Source organism: Hypomesus transpacificus, unplaced genomic scaffold, assembly GCF_021917145.1.
Source record: "Hypomesus transpacificus isolate Combined female unplaced genomic scaffold, fHypTra1 scaffold_180, whole genome shotgun sequence".
Classification (NCBI taxonomy): domain Eukaryota; kingdom Metazoa; phylum Chordata; class Actinopteri; order Osmeriformes; family Osmeridae; genus Hypomesus; species Hypomesus transpacificus.
The window spans coordinates 101,275-129,113 of NW_025813731.1; the positions used below are offsets into that span (position 1 = coordinate 101,275).

At 43.9% G+C, this 27,839-nt stretch overlaps 1 protein-coding gene across 1 annotated transcript in view; it reads left to right on the plus strand.

Annotated features, from left to right (window-relative positions):
• Positions 1-18,667, plus strand: part of tmprss3a (transmembrane serine protease 3a) — a gene marked incomplete at its 5' end in the record, with an annotated part of 61,470 nt that extends 42,803 nt beyond the window's left edge. Inside the window, 6 exons of the mRNA XM_047051815.1 lie at positions 13,378-13,399; positions 13,986-14,228; positions 17,209-17,355; positions 17,487-17,643; positions 17,808-17,918; positions 18,184-18,667. Of these exons, the coding sequence (XP_046907771.1) occupies positions 13,378-13,399; positions 13,986-14,228; positions 17,209-17,355; positions 17,487-17,643; positions 17,808-17,918; positions 18,184-18,667 (1,164 nt within the window). The remainder of the gene's footprint in view (positions 1-13,377; positions 13,400-13,985; positions 14,229-17,208; positions 17,356-17,486; positions 17,644-17,807; positions 17,919-18,183) is intronic.
• Positions 18,668-27,839: the final 9,172 nt, after the last annotated feature.

Here is a 27,839-nt window from a genome sequence, read left to right on the forward strand (position 1 = left end):
TACGAATAGGTAATGCATATTTTGCTTATAGGCTACGCTTGTGATTGTAGCCTCGACGTCACCATGGTTTTAATCATATTCTGACAACAGGGCATGCTGTATACAGTGAGATGTTCATTTCATGGCAGGTGAATTTTGCAGGTGGAACAGTGAAATGTAGCTAATGTAATCTCATGTTACAAGTAAATTAGTTGTACAAACTGCACCTCATGAAGAAAGTGCCAAAAACTGACCAAGAGATGGTGTAGGCCTACTTAGGGTAGAAGAATAAAGGTTAATCTCGAAAAAGATTTACTGGAACACCAGTTACAAGAGGATGCATGGTCACAGGTGATGTTAATTGTATGTTGGCGGGGAGTAAAAACACACTAAATAAGTCCAACTAAATAAAGAGCAGGGTTCTTTATCTGATAGATTTATATGATACCTAACAAGTACACAAGCTAAGCCTATCCAAAAATGTAGCCCAAATAGCCATGTAAGAAAATAAAATGTATAGTACGTTTTAGCAGTACAAAACGGTAGTGGTGATACTGAAAGTAGACAAATACAACAACATCATTAGTACACCACTAACATCCAATACATAAAACCAAAATATACAGTATGTTCAAAGAAATAATACCCACTTACATGCTCTTAACACTCACACACCTCGATCCTCAACACGTGTGCCGATACCATTATGGCTAAATCTGCTAGGTGAAACATGACACAATTCACTTTAATACAACTTAATTTCCTATCCAAACACACAAACTTTTACATGAACTACATCACCTCACATTATTCACTCCATAAACCAAAACGGGATTTCAATTTACAAATGTACACCTAAATTAGCGACACCCACGAATGACAGAGCGACTGGGCAAATTCACGTGGCCAGAATCTACATTCATTCCACATTAAACATTTTTTCCCAAAAAAACTCATACATTCATAGTAATGAAATATATACACTATAGACAGATGTCCCACTTACAAGTAATATTATACAAGAACCACCAACTTTCCCTCAAGTCAGCCACCTTCTCTGATGCACAACGCTCCCTCCTGTCCAATTACCTAGAATTCAATACAACACCAATCAAGGAACTACCTATTGATGTCATCTTAGTTTCTGGCATTTAAAGGAGACATGTCCCATTACAACTAAACAACTTCAAAATATGACCCGGTTACATGTAGGAACAATAACCTATATGAATATTAATAGTTGAATTTTCTGAATTTCTATTTTGACCAAGAGATGGTGTACTTACGGCAGAAGAATAAAGGCTGATCTTGTAAGGCTATCAACCTGCCCCCACCTCTCATATGGTAAAATATGGAGTTACTGGATGGAGTCTCAACTTGATGGCTCTCATATCTCATTGTGTAACTTACTGTAGCATTGCTAGTCATGTTGATAAGTAAGGGTCAAGATTCTGGGGTGATTGTAGTTGTTCTTAAGGAATTGTGAAGAATTGTTCTGTGGATTATTGATCAAGACGTTCTCCTCAGCTCTAGCTTGTCCTACTCCTTCTTCCTCACTCTTGCTTTCTATCTCTGGTTTACAATAATCATGGTAGAGTAGGCATAATAGTTAACCTTCATTGATATCATTCATTTGCAATATGATAAAAATCATTTAACCTTAATTTAACCATTCTTGCTCTCATTTTACCCAAAAATCAAAATAGTCAAATAACTGTAATTCCATTGGTATTGGCATTATTTGGTTAATATTAATACACTGTTCAGTTTCCCATCTTCCTTCAAACCATAGGGGAATTAGTTTCGGTTGTTTGGCAATATTGATCCCCTACAATGTTGAAATAGATTTGCTGAAACACCAGTTTCAGGATGGTACATCATGTAAATTGTAGGAATCATATGAATTATGTAAATTGAAGAAACAATAGCCGATAGAAATATGATGGGCTACTCATTGTGATTTTTTATTTGTAGGCAATGAAGAAGACCAAATACAATTTCAATTATTTGTATTTATTTCAGTGCCCAAAGCATTTGGTCAATTCTGATTGCATGTCCACGGCATGTAACACTAGCGACGAAGGCTCAAGGGCTGAGAATGTTACTCAAATAAATTACAGATTGTGACAGGAAACGGTAACGTTAACTTAGGTATTCATCAGGGAATTAAAGTACATCAAATTGCAATCTTAAAATCGTCTCCCAGCGTATAACTAAGCAAATTAAATTTTGTTCAAGATCGCTCGGCTGAACCAGGAGATAATATGCCGTGTCTGCCAAAGCTATCGGGCTCATAAAGTGGGAGGGGATCGGTAGAAACGCAGAGTTTGGCATGGAAAACCTGCTAGCGAGCAGGTTAGTTTCACAGAGTAAGTTACCATGGACACTTACCAAAAGGTTTCGTTACCTCTCTTTCTGGAACGTGGAACTCGGAGTATGCCTCTTTTCGGGGTTAAACAAGTTTTCACTAAACCCGCTACTTGGAATACCCCCCTGATCACAAGATTTTTATTTTTATATAAAGTTTAATTGTGCTTCAAGTAAAACCAATATTTACCTACAACTTTATTCTTGTTTAAGATAATTTACATAATATATATGAATGTATATGGAGCGTGATATAAAGGTGACCTTGAAATTGTGGCGACGCAAGGAAAAATTTGGGCGCTCCTACATTTTCTGCTGGTGCACCTAAATGAAAAGGTAAGGCGCACCAGTGCAACCAAGGGAAAAAGTTAGTCTGGAGCCCTGAAGCGGCTAGGCCTCTTTGGTTTAGCGCCGAGAGCAGGCCATGACTCATCTGGTCCACCGGCCGGTGGAAAGAAAGCTGGTTCCAAGGGTGGCTCATTAGCCGGTAGCTTAGCCTTCGGGCTAGGTAGCATGGAATCTATGAAGTTTTCGGTCTCTCTGACATCTAAGAGGGCTCTGACTCTTAGCTCCAGTTCGACTATCCTCTGAGTAAGTTGTTTGCAGTTGTTGCAAGCCATAGTTCTACAGGGAACAAGCTTTAGCTTGCTTGCCTGTGGTCAGTCTGGGAGAGCAGCCCACAATACTTCTGTTCTCCTTGGGCTTCAGTCCGTCAGGTTGTCCTTTTTGTGGTTGTAGTCGATTTACTTGATTTTGAGTAATATCATCAAAAATGATCCAAATTATTGAAACTTCAGAGTATTTCTCCTTGAATGCCTAGACAATACGATAGAAGCCAAGCAGGGAAGCAAGCAAGGAAGGTCAGGGGGAGGAGAGGGAAAGAAAATGCGACTGCCTTCGTTGAGAGCCCCCAAAAACGTAAATAAGCTTGACATTTATTTAGGGTAAAATCCCTCATTCATAAAAAGCTCAGTGGTAGCGATCATTGTCAGTAACAATGCAAAATAGCCCTGTGTGGAGAAGCTGCCCCGGTAAATAGACCGGGGCACACTAGACTGTGTTCGTATTGGTAGCGATTGCGCTGGTTGAATTTGATTTAACATTCCGTTGTACGGTTTAGGCTGAAATTAATTATTTTCATGAACAGATTGACAAAGTTTAGGCTGTGGCAATGGAGTTTAGGTTAGTAGTCACTAGTCACCCATTGAAAGACTTTTGATTTAAGTAAGGGTAGTGCCAAACATGTGCCGCCATTTGACTTCCTACTGTAAACAGCTGTGTCTGTATAGATGTTTTTGTTAGCTACTAGACTAGGCTACAGCGTTGCAGTGAGCTACACTGGTAATGATCATTTCACCCACAAATAGTTTACTTGTAATCTAATGTCATTATAAATCCTACAACGAAAATGTATTTGTGAGTTTATTTTAACAATTGAAAACAGATGCATCATAGGCCGCTGTAGTATGTGTTACCCGGCTAATGTCATGATGCTGATGCTTCAGTGATATAGTAGAGCACTGTTTCCGAAAGTAGATGTGGGCCTTCTTCCTTAATAATATCAGCTAATATTGTACATTACATTTCACAATTATGTTTCACATCACAAAGTAAAATGAGTAAATAGTTATCACCCTGGCCTCTTTGCTTGTGGCGTTTCTGCAGCTGCAGATAGAGTTAGCCCAGCTATCGCCCAAGTTAAGTCACGCGTGTTTTCGTGACATTATTAACGTCAGTGACTGTGGCTAACAAGTTAGCCAACTTTAGCTTCACTTTTCACCTCAAAAACATAATTTGTGCTTAAACCAGCCAACGGAACGTAAATAAAAATACAACCAACGCAATCGCTACCAAGACGAACCTTTTGACACCGACGTTGTCTATGTAGTCCAAATATTGAGGGATCCTTAGGGGTGCGAAAATAAACAATAGAAATAATAATAAATACATATGTGAGAGAACAATGGTTTGTGCTCGCCGAAGGCAAGCACATCCCAATTATTTAAAACTTTGATGCTGTGTAGGGGTACGCAAGGCTTCCGTCAACATATCGGCAAAAAGGTACAGCATGTTTGAGTTGTGTGATGTACTGGCTATATTTAGGACATGATCCATTACACAGGATCCACTATGGGCATCCAGGATCATGAAGGGTTGGTATAGATGTTTGTGAGGGAGGGAACAGAGATCCTGACTATCTTCTCAGCTGTCCTCACGGCCTCTGCAGGCCGTGATGCAGCTCCTTGGGATGCTCTCTATGGTCCCTCTATGCAATGTGGTGAGGGTGTGGAATGGGAGATGGGCTTTCAGCCTTTTCAAAAAATAAACACGCTGCTGGTACATCAAGGTGTTCTACGGTCTTGTTGATGTTCAGCAAGGAATGGTCACTTTGTGCTGACCGTACTTGCTCGACACCTGAGAGAAGGCCATGTACTATGGACAAGTTGTACAGCAGTGCAACCATCTTTCAACATTTTCTGTCTCTTGGAACGGGGCCTTTGCGGGCCAACATTCACCTGTAAAATTAGAAAAGGGAGATGTTAAAAAAACGGTCAACAGCAGGCAATCAAGTGGTACGACAAGAGGTGTGTTCATTACCCTATGAAACATTACAGTCATACATTGCCGTCTTGTCCTTTCAATAGGGAGAGTCAGGTGGCTGAGCGGTTAGGGAATCAGGCTAGTAATCAGAAGGTTGCTGGTTCAATTCCCAGCCGTGCCATATGACTTTGTTTCCTTTGGCAAGAAACTTCACCCCACTTGCCTCGGGGGAATGTCCCTGTACTTACTGTAAGTCGCTCTGAATAAGAGCGTCTGTTAAATTACTAAATGTAATGTAATGCAATAGGTTGTTATATAGAATAAGCATAAAGTCTGGTTTATGCCACATATTGTCCATCAACTAGCCCTAGCCCGTATTTTTCAAAAGAATTACACTTGCCTCTCATTTTTGCTTGAACTGTGGCCTGACAATAAATTATGAATAAATGTTCTATCAACACGGAAATGAATGACAGTAGATGGTAGCAAGAGATCACAAAATATAGCCAACAATATAGAATGGATGTCTGAATTATTGTGTTTGCTTTAATTTGACTAAACATGGAAAGTTGGTAATCGCTAGTTACATGAATAACATCCCTTACTACAAGCTAGCAAAAACATCAGATAGTGGAAAACAACCACAGGTCATGCTTTCGTCTCAATATCATGCCACAGGTATGTGTGTATTTTGTAGGTATAAATAATGTACTCAACAGAAAAGTTTTCCAGATAAATTGGAAGCCAACCAAAAAGGTTTGAAGGTATCCAAGCAGCATGAGCTTGGTTGATCGCCTTTCGTCGAGGTGTCGAGTATCGAAGACTGAAACAGGTGTCCCTCAAAAATGTCCTTGTATTTGTAATTTATAATAGTAGTCGGCCGTATAGTATATACATTTACTTTAGCCACAGAAGTCAATGGGAACTATTTTTTCTTCCGCTGTGTCTGTGCTTATCATGAGTTCATAGGCGGCAGCGCGCCGGGCTATCTCTCTCTCACTCAGTGAAACCACACTCAGCGCAAATTCGAGTGTATTGCTGCGGTCATGACTAAAAGAAAAAGAAGCACAATTTTGAGTTATTTCACTCCAGTTAACAACGATGAAGCTTCATGTGACATTTGTCAAACAACAATACGCCATTGTGGCAATACCACAAACATGACAAGCATCTAAAAGTTGAAAACCAAAGAGCACAACGAAGTAGCCTACAGCTAACGCGAGCAGAGGAAGCAACACAGACATGTAATGCCTATTGCGGTTTATTTAATATTAATAATGATCGCTTTCCGAATGCATTATAAAATTACTATTCTACTAGTCATTTCAGTAAATGTCTTTTCATTAAAGTCCAGATTGTATGCTTTCAAATTAGGCATTTTACATTGCAATCTGAAAGTATTTGAAGGACATATGTTTATTTAAATGTTGGTAATTCAACTAATGGAGAAAATTAAATTTCATAAATTTGGAACTTTTTCACACTTTCTACAGGTACGATGATATATTAGGGCCATTGTGGGTAAAATGAATTTAATTTGCAAGAAAAATCTTGGCTATTATCTGAGATTATAAAGTCGCAAACTCTTTTTTTTCAGTCAAGGAACCACATCACTTTACTTTGCAAGGTCAACCTCATCACATTACAGACGCCACAGCTGGCGGTGTATTATACATATTATACTCACCATGATTTTAGCCCAGAACCCACATATTGTCATGAACATCCAGAGTTAGAATAATGCACAGTAAGCGGACTCGAGATTTACTAGTTTTCTTCTTGCAAATGTAAGATTTTTTGGAATATGACTGTTTAGCCTGTGTTCTGCGCCTCTCTTTCACCAACTGTCTCTGGAGGAGGGGATCCCTCACTGAATTGCTCCTCCCCATGGGCCTCATGTATAAACGTTGCGTACGCAAAAAGCTTGCGTACGATGGTTTTCACGCACACTTTGTTACGTATAAAGATTTACTTGACGTGAGAATGTGCGGGCCTTCACGAAAACTTTTGAGCAGACGTGAGAATGTGCGGACCGTCCGCAAAGTCTTGTCTGGCTCTGTAACATGGCGAATTCTAACTGAAAAGGGCCGAGACTCACCAAACATTACAAAATAAAGTTTCCACTAGTACGTTTATGACGTTGACTATTCAAAAAACATGAAAATAAACGTTTGATCATTAATGTGGATGATCATATTAAAATGCCAAAACCCAAAACGGGAAATGCTATATAGACTTCTGTTTATACCGCCACCACTTAATAACTTCTGTTAAACTTGAGGCTGTCAAACGAACGACAAAATCATGCTGTTACGATGCGCCACCACTCGTTTGTTCATTTAAAGTTTTACATTGGACCATTTCTTCTGAATTTCTGCCATGGTCCGGTTCTCTGAACCCACAGCATTGATGGCCCTATAATAATAATGATAATTTTATTTGTAATGCACTTTACATTTAGCTAAATCTCAAAGTGCTGTCTTTTTCACTAATACCTGATGACAGGCCGCCAAACAGGACACATTTTCTCGCCTCCACCTCTGTTGTCAGAACCTCGATCTCACAGTCACCGTATTTCTTCAAATAAACGCTGCAGCGTTTAACGTTTATTTTTGGTGCTGCGTGTCTTCGAGGGCGGCGTTTATTCGAATAAATACGGTAATTCAGACAACGAAATGACCTCAGGAGCGCATTTATAGTTCATCTGCATATTAATTTATGGGAGAAGGCAAGGCGGGGTCAGTGGCTCGTTCTCGTGCGGTCAATCTCACGTTGATTGTGATTTATAAAGGAAAGGTGCGCAGGACCTGGCGTACGACTGGTTTTATACATGTGAATATTTCTGTGCGTAGGTACTTTTCGAGTTTTGGCCATACGCCATCTTCTGGTATGAAAGCTGCGCAATCCTTTATACATGAGGCCCCAGGTTTCTTCAATTTGTTCTCCTCTAGTGAGTTTTTCTGGGAGTTTTTCTTTGTCTTCCTTGAGGGTTTAGGTTGGTTGAAGGGCAGTTCTATGAGCGTATGTGAAGCCCTCTGTGACATTGCTTGTAAAAATACAAATACATTTTGATTTGATTAAAGTTAAGATACGTATTCACACTGTGCCTATTACATCTAATTGTTGTACAGTAGAAACTAACTCTTGACACATTTGTTCTATCTAATTTTCTCCCTTAGAAAGAAGAGGCATCAAGGCTTTCAACAGTTAGTACTGACAACTGAATTCCAAAGTTTTCATCATCTTTTTTGCAGCTATGAGACTTGAGTTTGAGTGTGAAGCTGTTGTAACAGGGATGTATACATTTTGTAATATTAGGTTAATACAGGGTAATGTAAAGCAAATAAATTCCTTAGATGAAGTATCATACTTTAATTTATAAACTCAAGTGTCAGATGACCCTTTGTTGGCCACCAGAGGCCCTCGTTGTGTTTTCTTGGTTTTGGTTCTGTTAATCTGTTCTCGTTAGAACATGTAGTTTTCACCTGTGCCTTGTTTGTTGTATGTGCTATTTCAGTGGCTTGGTTTCTTAATTCTGTGCTTAGTTTTTCACATGCAACAGTGTCCGTTACGTTGCTTCCTTGTTTGTGCTTTTGCATCTTCTTTTCGTGTATTTCTGACCGCCAATAAAAGAAGGAAAAACACCTATTTTGAGCTTCAGAGGAGTCTGCTTTTGGGTCCACAATTGGTTTCCCAAACTAAGCCACTATGGCCCTGGTATTTTTCAAAAATGGCCCTGGTATTTTTCAAAAATGGGCCTGGTATTTTTGCTCAGACTGGCCCACCACAATCGGTTGGACACCTACAGCCCTAAACATGTTGGTTATTTTTGCAAATGTTGATCAACCTCTAGACTTTACGTTTTTTGGGCCCGCAACTTCTCCGCACCCCCCTTGCCCTTGCGTTCTGTTTCTCCATCCTAATCCACAGATTTCTTGCTCTGAGCCACTGCATCTGACACAAGAAACAGAGGGGGAGGGGTGGAGCCTGTTAAAGGGGTCATTGACTGATTTTAAAGGGTATTTCACAGTTCCTTAAGGTCTCCAAATAGGGTATGTAACATTGCGCCCTAACGCAACCCTGTGAAATAACCCTAGAATAAAACGCGATGTTTTCTCCCTTTAATGGTATGCTCAGTGACGGTCCTAGCACATTTGGCGCCCCGGGCGAGTTCTTCACTTACCAAACCCCCCCCCCCCCCCCCCCCCCCCCCCCCCCCGGGACGAAGAATTCTTGTGCCGCCCCCTACCCCCTCCGGCTGCCACAACAGAGTACACAAATTCTATTCTACACAAGATATGATGACTTTTACCTTGATATTTTAGCGCGGATGTAAACCTAGCCGAATTGCACTGTAGGGGGCGAGAACGAGTGTTCGAACCTGTGTGTATGCCTTGTGTATGAAATTACCACATCAAACGTGACGTGCTAACATGGATGCAGCTATGAAGCAGCCGGGTTTGCTTCAGGGAAAATGTATTTTTAAGAAGCTTCCCAATGGAAAACTCCACAACACACAGGTGTAAACAGGTTGTTTACACCTTGTGCGATGCAGAATTAGTTTACTGTACGAGTTCTTCCAGTCTCAAATACCACCTAAACGCAAAGCATCCCATAGCTAATGTGGAAGATGCCGGGCCAAGCACTGAATGAGCGCAGGGGAAGAGTTGTCGTCAAACGACTATGTTTGAGTGCAACCGAGGCAAGCCCGTCAGCACAGCTCTATCAGCCAAGCTAACTAATCTCCTCGCTCACCTTGCTTGAGAAACACTTTTTCAAAGACTTACTTTTAGTCATTATTTGGGTAGCACACATATTCTGAATGCCTTCGGTGGAATTCAAATGAGCCATTTTAATTTAGATTAATCTAGATTCTAGATCTTTCTTTTGCTCTCGACGAAGGCGGTCGCATTTTTCTCTCCTCCCCTCCCTGACCTTCCCTGCTTGGCTCTGTCTTGTCTTGTCTGTCTCAATATACTCTCTCACCACCACTCTCCGAAACTAGAAGCATGGAATTAATCAGCTGGTCTCTCAATGCTATTGACACCATCTTCTCGAAGAGAAGCTCGGGTTCGGGGGAACCCAACTGTCCTGACGGGACGTTCGCAGCTGGCTACACGATGGACGCGTGGGACAATTGGCGTGTCGTGTGTCTAGCGGCGCTTTCCGTGGAGGACGTTGAAGACATCTTTATATTCGGAACCGTGATTACAGGCTTTCTGCTGTTTGGAATAGGCGGTTGGCTTGTATATCGGAAAGTGAAGGATACGGCTGCGGCCATCAAAAGCCCACTTAGGCTGCCCGACCTGATTGATACGGTGGGTAGAGCCGTTGGAGCTCTGACTGTAAACTTACAGCGTAATATGGATTACAACAGGGAGAAGTTCGCGACTCTGCAAAGGAAGATCGAGGAGCTGGAGGCCTTCCTGAAGGGTGGACGTGAAAATTGAGTCGCGTCTACTCGTCAAAACAACTACACCAATCTTGCTCTTCCCTTCTCCCTCCCCCACCTACATCTGTGACTTGGTCTCTACCCGTGTCATGACCAAGGATGTCTCCTTGCCAACACAATCTGCATAGGGAGACTCGGACTGATTGTGGCCTAGGTCAAGGGCGCCAACCCAGACCTACTCACACACTAACTTTCACCTACTACAGATACCACCACCCCCCCACCCCCATCCAACGCCTTCGACTGCTTGTTCCCCTGGGTGGCTGGTGGGTCTGTGTCCAGCGCCTACCATGGCTGCAGGTCCAGATGCTGCTTGTCTAGCCCCCACTCCCCGTTGCAAGTGTCTGTGTAAATGTTGGGCTTATGTGCTGAGGTTTTTGCCTGTTCCCATACTGTACTCCTCTAGGAGCATTGTCTGGGGGTTGCCTTTTTCTCTCCTCCTCTCTCCTCATGTTATGCTGTAACTTTTCTTGTTGGCGCCGAAAATGGCTGCCTGGGTAGGCTCTCCTGCCAAAGTAAATTCCTTGTCTGTGCAAACTTTCATGGCGAATAAACACCAATTCTGATTCTGATTAATTTCAAGATTACAGTGAGATTAATCTAGATTTAAAAAAATAATCTATGATCACCACTAATATATAAATATATATATATATTAAATATCATATCGGCCCCAAGTGCGTTGGCCCGGTATGCCAGATTACCAGTCCAGGCCTGCTATGGACCCAGCGGATTCAGCCAGAGCACAAGATCTCTGTTCTATCTCATCCAGCCTCCAGCATTTCCTATAGTCTTAGGCTATCCCTGGCGTCTTCGGCATAACCCCCATGTTGACTGGTCCACCAACACTATCCTTGAGTGGGGACCCACCTGCCACGCTTCCCTTGTTCCTCAGAAGTCTCTCCTGAGTCCCAAGAGCCCCTTGACCCCTATTGAGTTCTTCCTGTGTATCATCCACTAAAGGAGGTTTTCAGTAGACACAAGCCCACCACGTTTCCGCCACATCGATCTTATGACTGTTCCATCGGTCTTTGTCAGGTGATTTTACAGTTGCGAGAACCGAAGGGCATTATGGGAGTAGCCGCCATCTTGCAGGTATGAATGCAGTGGTGTTCTGTTGTTGGAGAGTTTGTTATTGATTCATTTAATTTAGGTGTCAAAATGGTACGTTCTTGTTGCGTGATAGGCTGCAATAGAAAATCTCACGACAACAAAGGTCAAAAACCTAACTACGGGGATAGGTTTTTTAGCTTTCCCACTTTGAAGAAAGGACAGAGACACCATGTAGCGGACGTTGCAAAGAGGCGTCGGATCGCTGGGGTTGCAGGTGCAGCGCAAAAACATCACCTTTGCAAACATGTATCGTTTAATGTATGTTTGCTCTCGACATTTTCATAAAGGTTAGAGATTTAAGTGTTGTTGACAAATGTAAAATATCTAACGTTACATCCACGTGTCATTTTGGACGAATTATGTGTGGCACAGATGAATAAACACAATGCATGGTTGATTATGTTTAAGTACTTTATCATGGGCGAAACATCTTCTGTTTATACCACTAAATGTCATGTAATCGTCTTATACACGGCTGTAACATATACTGTATGTACTCTTACTTTAGTATAATTTCTGACTAATAGTAACACAACTGGTCACATGTTATGAAGCTAAAACCTTAATATGTTATTGAAGGTCAACCTGCATATGAGATTATGGAGACTGACCCAGACTGGGCACCCTCCATCTGGGTCACACAGAAATAATTCTCACCAACACTGCAAACTCTGCAAGGCGAAGGAAGAGGGAGAAAATAAAAAACACACTGCAGCCAGCTGAAGCCTGTGAGCAACACACAGAGGATGAGACACAAGAGGTTGGAAATGGTAAGAGTAAGAGACCCACAACACACAGGAGGTGGCAGTGACACAAACAATATGTAACTTCTGTGTGCAGATGTGCAGAAGTAAACCGCACGTTGGGATAAAACAGACAACTGCGACATGAACTTGATGAGAACAGGATAGTGTTTTTGGAGACAATGATGATATTGAAAGTACTACACAGGGCTGCCAAACCTGGGAACCTTTATGGCCTTACTACATGTTTTGGTGCCTCTCATGCCAAACCAAAAGAAGAAAGTCCTGAGTCGGTTTCAAATGTTTATTTTAGTGGTGGGCATTGATAATTGCCCACCATAGATTAATCTCTCTGTAATCTTGGAATTAATCTAGATTAATCTATATTAAAATGGCTCATTTGAATTCCGTCGAAGGCATTCAGAATATGTGTGCTACCCAAATAATGACTAAAAGTAAGTCTTTGAGAACGGGTTTCTCAAGCAAGGTGAGCGAGGAGATTAGTTAGCTTGGCTGATAGAGCTGTGCTGACGGGCTTGCCTCGGTTGCACTCAAACATAGTAGTTTGACGACAACTCTTACCCTGCACTACATCAGTGCTTGGCCCGGCATCTTCCGCATTAGCTAAGGGATGCTTTGTGTTTAGGTGGTATTTGAGACTGGAAGAACTCGTACAGTAAACTAATTCTGCATCGCACAAGTTGCAAACAACCTTAGTGTTGCTAAGCTTCTTAAAAATACATTTTCCTTGAAGCAAACCCGGCGGCTTCATAGCTGCATCCATGTTAGCACGTCAAGTTTGATGTGGTAATTTCATACACAAGGCATACACACAGATTCGAAGACTCCTTCTCGCCCCCTACAGTGCAATTCAGCTAGGTATACATCCCCGCTAAAATATCAAGGTGAAAGTCATCATAGCTTGCGTGGTGTAGACCCAGCTCCCAACCCAACTTTGAGAATAGATTAACGGCGATATTTTTTTTTTGTTCGATAAGAGTCTCACGTTAACGCAGCACGATAACGTGGATAACGACCCACCACTAGTTTCTTTTTAATATTAAATTAATATTATCTGATGCTTTATCCTGCTTGACCAGCCTTGCATTAACAGGAAAACATGTATGAAAATGTTTTTCAGAAATGTGTTGTTAATTCTTTTCTTGTGATTTACTTTGACAGCTAAATGGAAACAAACACATGGGTAAGGTTTAATACTTGAAGTAAATTAAAAGTCATATTTTAACAATTACAATAGTGCAAACTGTAAATCAGTGATCTATCTGAACAGAAAATGTATTCAATTGTTTAAGTAAATGTCATTGTAAATGTCAGGTAAATGAATGTATTTGTGCATGTAATGTATGTAAATCGTGTACCCTGCCATTGCTGAAATGTCTGTGGTCTTCAAGGGATTTATACCATAAATAAGATAGTTTACTATATCCAAGCATGAGGATTGAGGTAGCAATGCGGGTTCAGCACTCCAACTTATTGCAGTCAGCTCGTATTGGATCTGTCTCGAATGGATGACAATTTCTCAAAATAATGGTCCCTAGCGTTTTTGGCCTTTTCTCAGTTTTCATGTGCTTCTCCAGTTTTGCAAATTATTTGCTTGTTATCTCTAGTAAATTCTCTTCAGTGCTCACAGTCAGTAAGTTAGCTATACCTGAAAAATGGCGCAGCGGTGTTGTCACACACAACAAACCCACGTGACTTACAAAGACTGATTGACTTGCTCCCAGGCTCTGTTAGCCCTAGAGGCCGCATTTTTTCACTGTCCCTTCCAGAGCAGGCTATGGATGGTTACACCAAGCAGGCCCTTTCCTCAGGCTTTGTCAAAGCCTCTACCTCTCCTGCTGGGGCAGGGTTTTTATTATTTGTGGGCAAGAAGGACGGCGGCCTCCACCCGTACATTGACTACAAAAGCCTCAACAAGATCCCGGTCCGAAATTGCTACCCCCTACCCATCATGTCCACTGCCTTCGAGGTGCTTCAAGGGGCCTTGATGTTCACCAAACTCGATCTGCGAAGCACTTACCACCTGGTGCGCATAAGGCAGGGGGACGAGTGGGAAGCGGAGTTCAAAGAATCTGAATCAGAAAGGGATTTATTTGCCATGAAAGTTTGCACAGACAAGGAATTTACTTTGGCAGGAAGGTGCATACAATAAACATATAGGGTCCTAAATTTAAAACATGTGGACTAAGGGTACATAAACTAGCAGTACTAAGTGGAATTAGAATAAAATGTACAATAAAATAAAATATATCAACACCCCAACAGGACATTATGAGTATCAGGTTATGCCCTTTGGCCTTAACGCCCCGGCTGTTTTTCAGGCAACGATGTCCTCCGGGACTTGCTAAATGAATCTCAAACAGTCTCTGTATTGATGAAATGTTAGTGCACATTAATGAGAGTAATGTGTGCAAGATATCCATTGTTTCTTGACTGCTATTACTATGACAATGTGAATTATTTCAATGTCCGATAACTACCAATGTCATTTTTAGGTCACTGCCCCATGATTGTGTTATAAACAGTGTATTGGATTGTACTCTTGAAAGAGTGATGTCTATACTATCATACTAAACATTTTGAACATGCAAAATTAGTATGTGAGACAAATGAATCCTAACTGTAGCACACACGGTTGTTAGCTTTAATTAAGGACTATTTTTACATAAATATTTCTTACAAAACAACACAAAAAACACCCATTACTCAACTTCTCGTGTTCATATATAAAAACAAGCATTTATTTTATTATGAGCGGTAATGGGACTATAGGGCCAGAATGTAAGCCTTGGAGCCATAATCAGAATGCTCACATAATATAAAACACAAACATGCAAAAAAGTATTGGCATCCATAATGAAGGAGAAACATAAATATAATAAAAATATTTATTGGAGCATACTAATTTCCTTCAGCTGTGTTTAACACTTTTTCTTTTGTTTTTGTCCTTTGAAACTTACAATATTATACAAAAAGGTGCACTTGCCTAGACTTTGACTACATAATAATTTGTTAAAATTAAAATAAATGATAAGAAACAACATACTCCTTTCTCTAAGAGACCCCAAGGAGAGTTCCCATTCATCCTGTGGTTGTACTCCATGTAAACCAACTGTCTTGTTATTTTGTGTATAAGTAATGGATTTTAATCTTATCTATACACATGAATATGCGCCTGCTGTGCAAGGTCTGAGACACCAGGTGTGTTTTTTTTTTTACCACAACACGGTTGTAAAGCGTATAATCAAGTGTATTAGCTAAGGCTTAGGCATGCATCCCACTGCAAAGACTCGCTGTTGTCCAGGCCCAGCCCAGCCATGTCTGTGTCCTCCAGTTTGTGTTTGTGTCCTCCGCCGCGGTTGGCGCCCTCTGCTTGTAGTGTGTTTGAAACTCAAGGACAGCGGGAGGGTTAATTTAAATGAATGCAGTTGGGAAATTGCCGCCCCCCTCTTCATGCCACCCTAGGCGGCTGCCTATGTCGCCTATAGCTACTGTTGCTTTCATCAACGAAAATGATGACTAAATATCGTCATCAACGAACGTTTATCACGTGAGGAAAACGAGACGCAACGTAAACGCTGGTCATGTGACGATGAATATAATTAAATGTATAATGCAATGCGAAATGTTATAACGTTATTTACATTTAGTCATTTAGCAGACGCTCTTATCCAGAGCGACTTACAGTAAGTACAGGGACATTCCCCCCAAGGCAAGTAGGGTGAAGTGCCTTGCCCAAGGACACAACGTCATTTGGCACGGCGGGGAATTGATCCGGCAACATTTTGATTACTAGCCCGACTCCCTCACCGCTCAGCCATCTGACTCCCTCGTCATTTCATCTCGTTTAGTCGCATTATTATTAGCCAACTCATGAGGCTGTGGTTAATGTGTCTCATTTTAACGTTAGCTTTAGACATTAGCTTTAGACCTTAGCCACTGAAGCTGAAAACGCCTGGGAGTCTGAGACAAACGTGTGTGACTAGCGTCGGCGTGTTTGTTTGTATGAGAGTGTAAAGTGGGTTCTTAGTTCCTACCTGACTGACTGCATGTGCATCCCTTGTTGTCCAAATACGGTAGCTAGTTTTTTTTCTTCTAAATTTCTGCCGCCACGGTATCATAAATAGGGCTGTACAAAATGTTAGGCCGTCTATAAGCCGTGATTGCATGGCGGTGAATAGCACGGACACACGCTTCACAGATTGCCTGTGTGCGTCCTTAAGAACTGTAAGTCGTATAACTTATGTTGTCAGTTCATTTAAGCCTGTTATTGTATTAGTCTATAGTTCTTGCAAATTTAAATTAAGTTAACTGGTGATATTCGTTGTTTGTATTCTTCCCCTGCAAGCAAAATTGCACGTCTGTTGATTCGATAGTGATTGCTGCCATTGCTCACATTTGTATTTTAGGTGCATTATTACGCTGAAATAGTTTTAATTAATAAATAGTGGGTATATTGTTATTATTTGCTACAGAATGCTTTGCCTATCAAAATCAAATGAAGCAGACAGTGTACATGCTTCCGAGTGGCCTACCTTAATCGATAGGCTAGGCCACTGACCATTTACAATAAGTTGTTACGTCAATTATTAATTGGTAGCATTAACCTATTTAATCCCATCGGTCACAATAGTGACCCTAAAAAAAGTTTTCAGTTATGAGGCACTTAAAAGCTAACTAACACATGTTATTTGTGGCAAAAATTCTAAACATTGTGGTGTTCATATGGTTACTGAGAGGTTAATAATATTAGTTTATGTTAATTAGCCGCGTTGTATGCCGCGAGCATCATTGCTAATTAGCATACAACGCGGCAAATTAACATAAACTAATATTATTAACCTCTCACTAACCATACATTTGCCATTACACTGAACATATCTGGAAATCAATATCAATACCCAAAGAAAATAATAAAGGTATTGATAAAAAATATACTTTTTTTCAATACTTTTTGTAGTACCTGATTTGTTACTCTGTTCTTTCTTTTAGTTTCACTTTTGAGTCAAGTTCTGGATATGTTGGATCTAGGGGAGGGCCCAGACAAGGCATGCGACATTGCAGTTACCCCTCAAAATGAGAAAGATGCAGTCCTCACTGACTGTGACGGGTCTGATATGGACTACGAAAGGGAGACAGGTAATTTGCCTGCCAGGCTGTTAAATGCATATGCAGAATTTATGCAAACAGATTATGAACGGAACATTATCAGTGAGGATGACCGTCCCCTCTCCCCAACCCTTCCCTACTGTTGACAATGAAAACCCAAGGGCCTCTACAAGCCATAGGGGCCCGTCAGAAAAACCAAGGCCCTCTACAAGCCATAGGGGCCATACAGAAGAACCAAGGGCCTCTACAAGCCATAGGGGCCAGTCAGAAGAACCAAGGGCCTCTACAAGCCATAGGGGCCAGTCAGAAGAACCAAAGGCAAAGCTGCACGTGGTCAAAAATAAAGATCGATTGTTCAAACGATCGAAGAGGCCTGCCACCAATGTGGTTCCTGAACACAGCCCAAATGCTGCAGAATGTATGAAACAAAGCTGCTCCAACCCAATGGATGTTTTCTTACAAATGTATCCACCCACCCTAAGAGAGATCACCATTGAAATGTCCAACCTCTACTCCACCCAGACCAAGAACAAGAAATTATATCTGGGCATGGATGAGCTCCTTACTTTCTATGGGATCCTAATCACATCTGGGTACAGCTCTGTTCCAAGACGACACATGGACACTGGTCACTTGACAATGATGTGCACAATGAGAGCATTTCTGATGCAATGCGAAGAAATCGCTTTGATGAAGTAATGGCCTCAATTCATGTGGTTGACAACACAAAATCTGAGATGATCAATTTTTTAAGGTCAGACCCATCTTCTCTGAGCTCAATCAGTCATACAAAGTCATGCCCTTTCAAGAATGGCTGTCCGTGGATGAAAGCATGATCCCGTATTATGGTCGACACAGATGTAAGCAGTTTATCAGAGGTAAACCAATCCGTTTTGGTTACAAGGTATGGAGCCTTGCATCATCTAGTGGTCACATGTACCACATGGAGCCATATGGTGGATCCCACACTCTCCTCCCTGAGACTGGGTTAGGTCAGGGACCGAGTGTCGTTCTCGGTCTTGCAGAGCAAGCTCAGTTGCCTCAAGGTTGCAAGTTCATTCATGACAACCTCTTCACATTCCTTGCACTCCTCGATAACATGACACAAAGAGGATATGGAAGCTCTGGAACAATGAGGCAAAATCGCCTTTTTGATGTCCCATTCATGCCACAGAAGGACTTCATGAAGTCACCCCGGGGAGCCTCTGAGGTTCTGACCCAAGGAGACAAGTTGCTGGTCCGTTGGAAAGACAACAGCATTGTCACAGTGGCAACTAACATGGAGGAGAAATACAGTGAGACCTCTGGTCAAGAGATGGAACAAGGCGCGACGTGCCTTTGACAAGGTCCCACAACCAAAATGCATCAAGCTTTACAATGAGCACATGGGCGGTGTTGACCTTCACAACCAGCAGGTTTCAAGATCCCATATCGCCATCAGGTCTAAGAAGTGGTGGTGGCCTATCTTTGCATGGTCTCTCAACAGTGCCCTTGTAAACAGCCACTTCTTTTACAGAGACATTATGGGAGGGAGCATCGACCTGCTCACCTTCTCACGGATAGTAGCACAGTCTCTTATGCAGAAGTTTGGCACAAAACCACTGAGCCATGGAAGGAGATCTCTTCTGAGTTCTGCTGTTGAAGATCAGGCGAGATACGACAAAACTTCTCACTGGCCAATCAACACAATGCACCGGTTCCAGAGATGTCGTCGTTGTGACAAACGCACCACATATGCATGTGACAAATGCAAAGCGCCACTGCACATTGAGTGCTTCAAGATTTACCATGGACAGTAGAAACAGAGATACCAAATGAATGAAAAGGGCGGAAAAGGCCAATAAAAGAATGCAGTACAACCTAAGCAGAAAATCTAAATGGATCAAAATGACAAATGAATTAACTTTACAGTTTTTGATGAATGTTGCACTAAATGTCATGTTATAATCTTAATGTTTCAATACATGTTGCCGTCGCAATAAATATTAAAATGTGTTATACAATAAAGTTACAATGTTGAGGTTAAATAAAATCCTAATGATGGGGCCTGCCAGTGAATGTTCTAAATGTATTAATAACTGGGCTGTATAGGGTTATTTTGAGAACTGCATAGGAGGAATATGTTACATCAATATACAACACACTATCCCATCGGTCACAATTGTGACCGACCATGAAACATACTTTTACACCTACTTTCCCTTGAAAAAAAACAAAAATAATGATTAATTGTTTCAAAGGGTTATTAATGACACATGATTTTTATATTTTTATGTCTGGAAAAAATTTGGGATTAAATGGGTTACTGCAATTTAGAACATACTTTGAGTGTAAGGTGTCTTTAAGTAGCCTAACTTTATTTCTTTAGGGGAAATGGGACTAAAATATGTGCAACATTACATTAGCTATTAGACTATTACATGAACCTGCTCCAAAAAATAGGGTTAGCACTTTGTTTTGGCTTCCATTCTTCCTTTGTGATGCTTTCCCAGGCTTTCACTGCAGCCTCTTTCAGTTGTTTGTTTTGTGGGGTTCCTCCACAGAGTTAATATAACTAGAGTAAGCTACTTTTGTCTTCCAAGATGGCGTCCCCATTCATTTCTATGAAAAGTGCTCAGTGGCGCAGTGATATGAGTATGATTTCCAACGCATTGTATCAGATGAAATAAACTGTTAACATGAACAGCTCCGTCGTTGTTCTCGCCAGGCAAAGAAAGCTTAGTTATTTTGATAACCGAAATCTTCCATAATGCATACTTACCAAAGCTTACTGTCAACTTTATATTCAAACGAAATGCCACAAAATTCACACTGCCTTCAATTTCACATCAGTGTCGAAATGCGACCTGTGTTTTATATGTTCAACCTAGAAAACCAAACGTCTATTAAAGGGGCGATTGACTGCAAAGCCGATTTTACCTTGTCATTGTTGAAAAACGACAGTTCGGAGGGTAAACTGAACATACCGTGAATATCAAAGTCTATTGACACCTCTTTCCTATTCAAATCTCAAAAAAAAAAAATGTGGCTGTAAAACGCTAGCTTTTCAACAAAGCCACCGGTGTGTGATATGTTATGTGTGATAATTTAGCCTAGTTTATTGGCAATGGGGCTAACGTTGATTCATGTTCCTGACTGTGTTTCATTCAAATAAATAACCTGTGTAATGAAAATCTACAATTCACGATGCATGTTTGTCCAGATCTTTGTCATGTTATTTTACAGCAAGATATCTAGAGCTAGCCTAGCTAGCTAACTGAAGCCGAGTAGAATCACGATTGCAACAACGTTTGGTTGCTAAGCTGTAGCCTAATGTTCTACCCACCTAAGTCAATCCAGTTTGCTTCAACAACAGAAGTGGAAACAAGTAATGTTATCATTTAAAATGTTATATAGTCAATCTGTTGAAAACAGTGTTGTGTAGACACAATAGATTTATTTGCGCGTTTTTATTTCAAGTCTCCAACTTCAGTGTTTCAGCGAGTGCTGCTGTTGGCCGTGTTGCGTTTTTGCTCCCAGCTTCACTCGTTGATAACCAACCAATCAGCGCGCAGCTTATCTAAATATTAATGAGCATACCATAAAAGGAGAAAAGCTAGTGTTTTTTCCCGGGAACATTTCAGAGGATCTGTCAGAGGGCATAGAACAGCACCCGGGCCATTTTCAACCCAACCAATGTTACATACCCTATTCGGAGACCTTAAGGAACAGTGTGAAATACCCAAAAAACCCAGTCAATTGCCCCTTTAATGGATATAACGTGATCTAACAAGACGTGTTAATAATGTAATAAATAAAAGCTCGAGAAGTGTCTAAAATATACTTGTTTGAACATTTGCCTTTGAAAGGGGCATATTCATAGAACCATATAGGCTACAAGACGTTACCATCAGATGTAAGTGAGGGTGAAACATAGTCACTGAGGACCTTCATTGTCCCACAAAAGCAGTCTGGCACGATCAAAAAAAGAATAATGGGTCTTCCCTCTCCCCGGCCACTTCCACCAGCTCTTCCTGGGGGACCCCGAGGCGTTCCCAGGCCAGCCGAGAGACATAGTCCCTCCAGCGTGTCCTGGGTCTTCCCCGGGGCCTCTTCCCAGTGGGACGTAACCGGAACACCTTACCAGGGAGGCGTCCAGGAGGCATCCTAATCAGATGCCCAAGCCACCTCAGCTGGCTCCTCTCGACGCGGAGGAGCAGCGGTTCTACTCTGAGCCCCTCCCGGATGACCGAGCTCTCACCCTATCTCTAAGGGAGAGCCCGGACACCCTGCGGAGAAAGCTCATTTCGGCCGCTTGTATTCGCGATCTCGTTCTTTCGGTCACTACCCATAGTTCGTGACCATAGGTGAAGGTAGGAACGTAGATCGACTGGTAAATAGAGAGCTTCGCCTTTCGACTCAGCTCCTTCTTCACCACGACGGACCGATGAAGAGCCCGCATCACTGCGGACGCCGCACCGATCCGCCTGTCGACCTCGCGCTCCATTCTTCCCTCACTCATGAACAAGACCCTGAGATACTTGAACTCCTCTGCTTGGTTCAGGATCTCCTCCCCGACCCGGAGATGGCACTCCACCCTTTTCCGGTCGATTACCACGGCCTCAGATTTGGAGGTGCTGATTCGCATCCCAGCCGCTTCACATTCGGTTGCGAACCGCTCCAGTGAGAGCTGAAGGTCACGGCCGATGAAGCCAATAGGACCACATCATCCGCGAAAAGCAGCGACCCGATCCTGAGGTCACCAAACCGGACCCCCTCAACACCCTGGCTGCGCCTAGAAATTCTGTCCATATAGGTAATGAACAGAATCAGTGACATAGGGCAGCCCTGGCGGAGTCCAACCCTTACCGGAAACAAGTTCGACTTACTACCGTCAATGCGGACCAAACTCTGGCACCGGTCGTACAGGGACCGGACAGCCCCGATCAGGGAATCCGGTACCCCGGAGCACCCCCCACATGATCCCCCGAGGGACACGGTTGAATGCTTTTTCCAAATCCACAAAACATGTGTAGACTGGTTGGGCGAACTCCCATGTACCCTCCAGGACTCCGCAGAGGGTATAAAGCTGGTCCACTGTTCCACGGCCAGGACGACTTTGCTCCTCCTGAATCCGAGGTTCCACAATCCGACGGACGCTCCTCTCCAGGACCCCTGAATAGACTTTCCCAGGGAGGCTGAGGAGTGTGATCCCCCTAAAGTTGGAGCACACCCTCCGGTCCCCCTTTTTAAAGAGGGGAACCACCACCCCGGTCTGCCAGTCCAGAGGCACTGTCCCCGATGTCCACGCGATGTTGCAGAGTCGTGTCAACCAAGACAGCCCTACAACATCCAGAGCCTTAAAGAACTCCGGGCAGACCTCATCCACCCCAGGGGCCCTGCCACCGCGGAGCTTTTCAACCACCTCGGTGACCTCAGCCCCAGAGATAGAAGGGCCCCCCCGATGTCCCCAGACTCTGCCTCCACGTTGGAAAGCGTGTTGGTGAAATTAAGGAGGTCTTCGAAGTATTCCTTCCACCGATCCAGGACGTCCCCCGTCGAGGTCAGCAGCGCACCATCCCCACCGTATACAGTGTTGACAGAGCACTGCTTCCCCCTCCTGAGCCGCCGGGTGGTGGTCCAGAACTTTTTTGAAGCCATTCGGAAGTCATTTTTTCATGGACTCGCCGAACTCCTCCCATGCCCGGGTTTTTGCCTCCGTGACCGCCAAAGCCACGTTCCGCTTGGCCTGCCGGTACACATCAGCTGCCTTTGGAGTCCTAACCAGCCAATAAAGTCCAATAGGCCTCCTTCTTCAGCTTGACAGCATCCCTCACCTCCGGAGTCCACCACCGGGTCCGAGGGTTACCGCCGCGACATGCACCGACCGCCTTGCTGCAGCTCCGGTCAGCCGCTTCAACAATGGAGGCCCGGAACATGGCCCATTCGGACTCAATGTCCCAGGCTCCCCCCGAGACATGATCGAAGCTCTCCCGGAGGTGGGAGTTGAAGCTCCTTCTGACAGAGGGTTCCGCCAGCCGTTCCCAGCAGACCCTCACATTACTTTTGGGCCTGCCAGGCCTGACCGGCATCCTCCCCCACCATCGAAGCCAACTCACCACCAGGTGGTGATCAGTTGACAGCTCCGCCCCTCTCCTCACCCGAGTGTCCAAGACATGCGGCCCCAAGTCCGACGACACGACTACAAAGTCAATCATCGAACTGAGACCTCGGGTGTCCTGGTGCCAGGTGCACATATGGACACCCTTATGCTTGAACATGGTGTTCGTTATGGACAAGCTGTGTCTAGCACAGAAGTCCAACAACAAAACACCACTCGGGTTCAGATCGGGGGGGCCGTTCCTCCCAATCACGCCCCTCCAGGTCTCACTGTCATTGCCCACATGAGCATTGAAGTCCCCCAGGAGGACGAGGGAATCCCCGGGAGGAGCGCTTTCCAGTACCCCCCCCAGAGACTCCAAAAAGGGTGGGTACTCTGAGCTGCCGTTTGGTGGATAAGCACAAACGACAATGAGGACCCGTCCCCCCACCCGAAGGCGGAGGGAGGCTACCCTCTCGTCCACCGGGGTGAACCCCAATGTACAGGCGCCGAACCGAGGGGAAACAAGTATTCCCGCCCCAGCTCGACGCCTCTCACCAAGGGCAACTCCAGAGTGGAAGAGAGTCCAGCCCCTCTCAAGGAGACTGGTTCCGGAGCCTATGCTGTGCGTCGAGGCGAGGCCGACTATATCTAGCCGGAAACTCTCTACCTCGCGCACCAGCTCAGGCTCCTTTCCCGCCAGCGAGGTGACGTTCCACGTCCCTAAAGCTAGCTTCTGCAGCCGAGGATCGGACCGCCTTCGGCCGCCGCCCGTCTCACACTGCACCCGACCCCCATGACCCCTCGTGCGGATGGTGAGCCCACTGGAAGAGGGTCCCACGTTGTCTCTTCGGGCTGTGCCCGACCGGGCCCCGTGGGAAAAGGCCCGGCCACCAGGCGCTCGCCATCGAGCCCCACCCCCGGTCCTGGCTCCAGGGGGGGGGCCCCGGTGACCCGCTTCCGGGCAGGGGCAACTGAGAACCATTGTGGTTTTTCTTCATGGTTGGTTTTTTGAGCCACGCTTTGTCTGGTCTTTCACCTGGAACCTGTTTGCCTTGGGTGACCCTACCAGGGGCATAGAGCCCCCGACAACATAGCTTCCAGGATCACTAGGACACGCAAACCCCTCCACCGTGGTAAGGTGGTGACTCAAGGAGGGGAGTCACTGCTACCTTTCTTTTAAAAAACAATCGAACGTGCTGTATCTAACCAACTGTCAAACTTTCTCTTTCAGAATAACCTGCTTGACCCCAACCAATTGGGCTTCAAGACTGGCCACTCCACAGAAACTGCCCTCCTGTCAGTCACCACTGCAATCAAGTCTGCCTCGGGGTTACCATGGATGATCGTGGGCCTCATCTCTGACAGTGACGAGTCAGCCTACAGAGAGGAGGTTGACACCCTGACATCATGGTGTCAGGACAATAACCTCTCTTTTAACATCAGCAAGACCAAGGAGATGATTGTGGACTAAAGGAGGCGGCAGGAGGAGGAGCATGCACCCCTACTCATCAATGGATTGGAAGTAGAGAAGGTCAGCTGCTTCAAGTTCCTCGGGGTGAACATCAGCAATGACCTCACCTGGTCTGTTCACAAATGACAAGGTGGTCAAAGCGGCCTGTAAACGCCTCTTCTTCCTGAGGAGACTGAAGAAGTTTGGTATGGACTCAGTCATCCCAGTGTTTCCCACGCATAGACTAATTTGTGGGGGTGCGCCACAGAATCAACACCGGCCGCCACATATTGCGTTTCTTAAAACTTTTTTTTAACACTATTTAGGATAAAACACGCACCGTATTCGTTCAGCTGCATTTCCTTTCTCTGCTCTTCCTCCGTCTCTCTGTCACTAACGCGTCTTTCACACATACGCACAGTCACAACGTTAGCACACGTTAGCAACCATGCATACATACGCCATTATAGTAAGACCGACAGCTATATCAGCGAGCCTTCAGCATTAGTACCGTAGCTAAAGGTCTAAGAAAGTTGAAGATACTTTTCGCTAGGTACCTACGAACATGTGTTAATCAAAGATTCCCTTTCGTTCTTTTGGTGAGAAGTCTCAGGAGCTAGCTAGGCTACTTACCCGGCGTAATGGAGCCGACCAGTTAGCTAAATAGTTATTTAGCAGTAGCGTTGCTACCTGCATGTGCAGAAATGATTTGTTTGTTGTTGTTGATTTTGTGAATGTGTGTATCATTTTCACCCCGCCCCCCCGCCACAAATAGATTTCTAATCTGTGGGAAACACTGCATCCTCACTAACTTTTACAGATGCACTATAGAGAGCATTCTGACTGGTTGTATTACAGTGTGGTATGGGAGCTGCACAGACCGGGACCGCAAGGCCCTACGAAGTGTGGTCCGTTCTGCTGAGTTCATCATCGGCAGGAAGCTCCCAGCCATACAGGACACCTACCACACACGTTGCCTAAGGAAAGCCGGCAGGATTCTAAGAGACTGTTCCCACCCATCCTTCAGTCTCTTTACCCCGCTGCCTTCTGGCAGGCGTTACCGCAGCATCCGGTCGCGCACACGCAGACTGGACAACAGTTTCTACCCAAGGGCCATCAGGCTTCTGAATGGACACTCATATGGACATTGTTTTTCTGCACACTAGTCACTTATACACTGTCACTTTCAGCTACTATCTATCAGCTCTATCAGTAACTTGCACTACTGTACCTCACTGTACCTCGCCAACAGGCTCCTGTATGGTCATTGACATTGCACTATTGTACTGTACTCCACTTAGGTTAGAATAGGTTATAGGGTTGGAACAGGTTATTGTGCATTTAGGGTTAGTATAGTGTACTATCTATTGTTATCTGTAATTTAGGAAGTTTTAGTATTAGGGTTAGTATAGTCGATATTTATTGCTATCTGTATATGTAGGAAGTTCACTTATTTAAGCTCAGCATTGATGTAAATTGTGTTACGTGTACTTATATGTTATGTTATGCCAGGTGCTTGCGTTGTCTTGTCTTAAGAATTTCAGTGCCCAGTCTAACCTTGTGTTGTTCTGTGTACCTGACAATAAAAGACTTGAACTTGAGCTCTACCTCACAGCCCACATTGCAGTCTCCCGATTGTGTAGATTCACCCTGTACAACATCCGGAAGATCAGGAGATACCTGTCTGAGCACTCCACCCAGCTGCTTGTCCAAGCACTTGTCCTCTCCAAGTTGGACTACTGCAACTCGCTGCTTGCTGGTCTCCCAGCATGCGCAACCCGCCCTATTCAGAGGATTCAGAACGCAGCGGCACGCCTGGTCTACAATCTACCCAGACGCTCCCACGTTACCCCGCTTCTCATCTCCCTCCACTGGCTACCCATCTTGGCCCGCATCAGATTTAAGACCCTGGTACTGACCTTCCGAGCAGTGAACGGGACTGCACCCGCCTACATCAAGTCTCTGCTGCAGCCTTACACCCCCACCCGCCATCAACGATCTTCTTCAGACAACCGCCTGGTGGTCCCACCGCTCAAGACCGCCCAGTCCCAACACAAGTTCTTCTCCTGCCTGGCCCCCCAGTGGTTGGAATCAACTCCCCACCTCCATCAGAGACACAGACTGTCTCTCCACCTTCAAGAGTTGGCCCAAGACGCACTTGTTCCGGGAGTACAACGGTACTTAGGAATGGTTTGCTGAACCCAATGCTAGTTTCCTCAAGGATCACAATGACTCTTGCAAGAGGAAGACAACTTGCTCTTGTTGGTTAGTGGTAACTGATTTAAATTGTTGTATTTGCTGCGAGATATTCTATGTTAGTTCATCTTATTTTTATTTTTACTGTTGCTTGCTTTTCTACAGGTACACTTACACTTAGCGATTCATGTTGTTTAATTGTAACTTGCTTAACTACATGCTCTTATGGTTCTTCCCTTTTGCACTTATTTTTTGGTTGTTCACAATGTGTGCTTCTTGTTTTGGCTACCCGCAATGCTTTGGGGCTATAGACCAATTATCACCCTACGTCACACAACTGTCAAGCAGGCTCAACTGCGCATGTGGGTTGCAAAAGACAAACTTCTCCCCGTTCTATTACTCTTGGAGTGTTGTTCAGGTCATCATATATCTCTGGCCACTGGATTGCAGGGCTTGATATTAACTTTTTGAGGCTCTTGTCCTTTGGACAAATACATTTAAGTTCACTTGTCTATGCACAAAAGTCACTTGACCCCGATACCCTTAAATAGCCTGTCCAAGTGATCGGGCAAAACTAGCCTGGCTAACGGAGGTCGCTTTCTCAGGCAAATGACGAATGAAACAGACAGGTTAAAGAAATCCGAGATTCTGGCTATCTTCACCAGACTCGTATCTACATTAGGCAGTCCTCCCTGACGTTTCTGGTGTAGAATGGAGTGACATACAACATTGTGCACACTGCCAATGAGCGAGTCTGACTGAGGCTAACGTCAAAACAGTGTAACT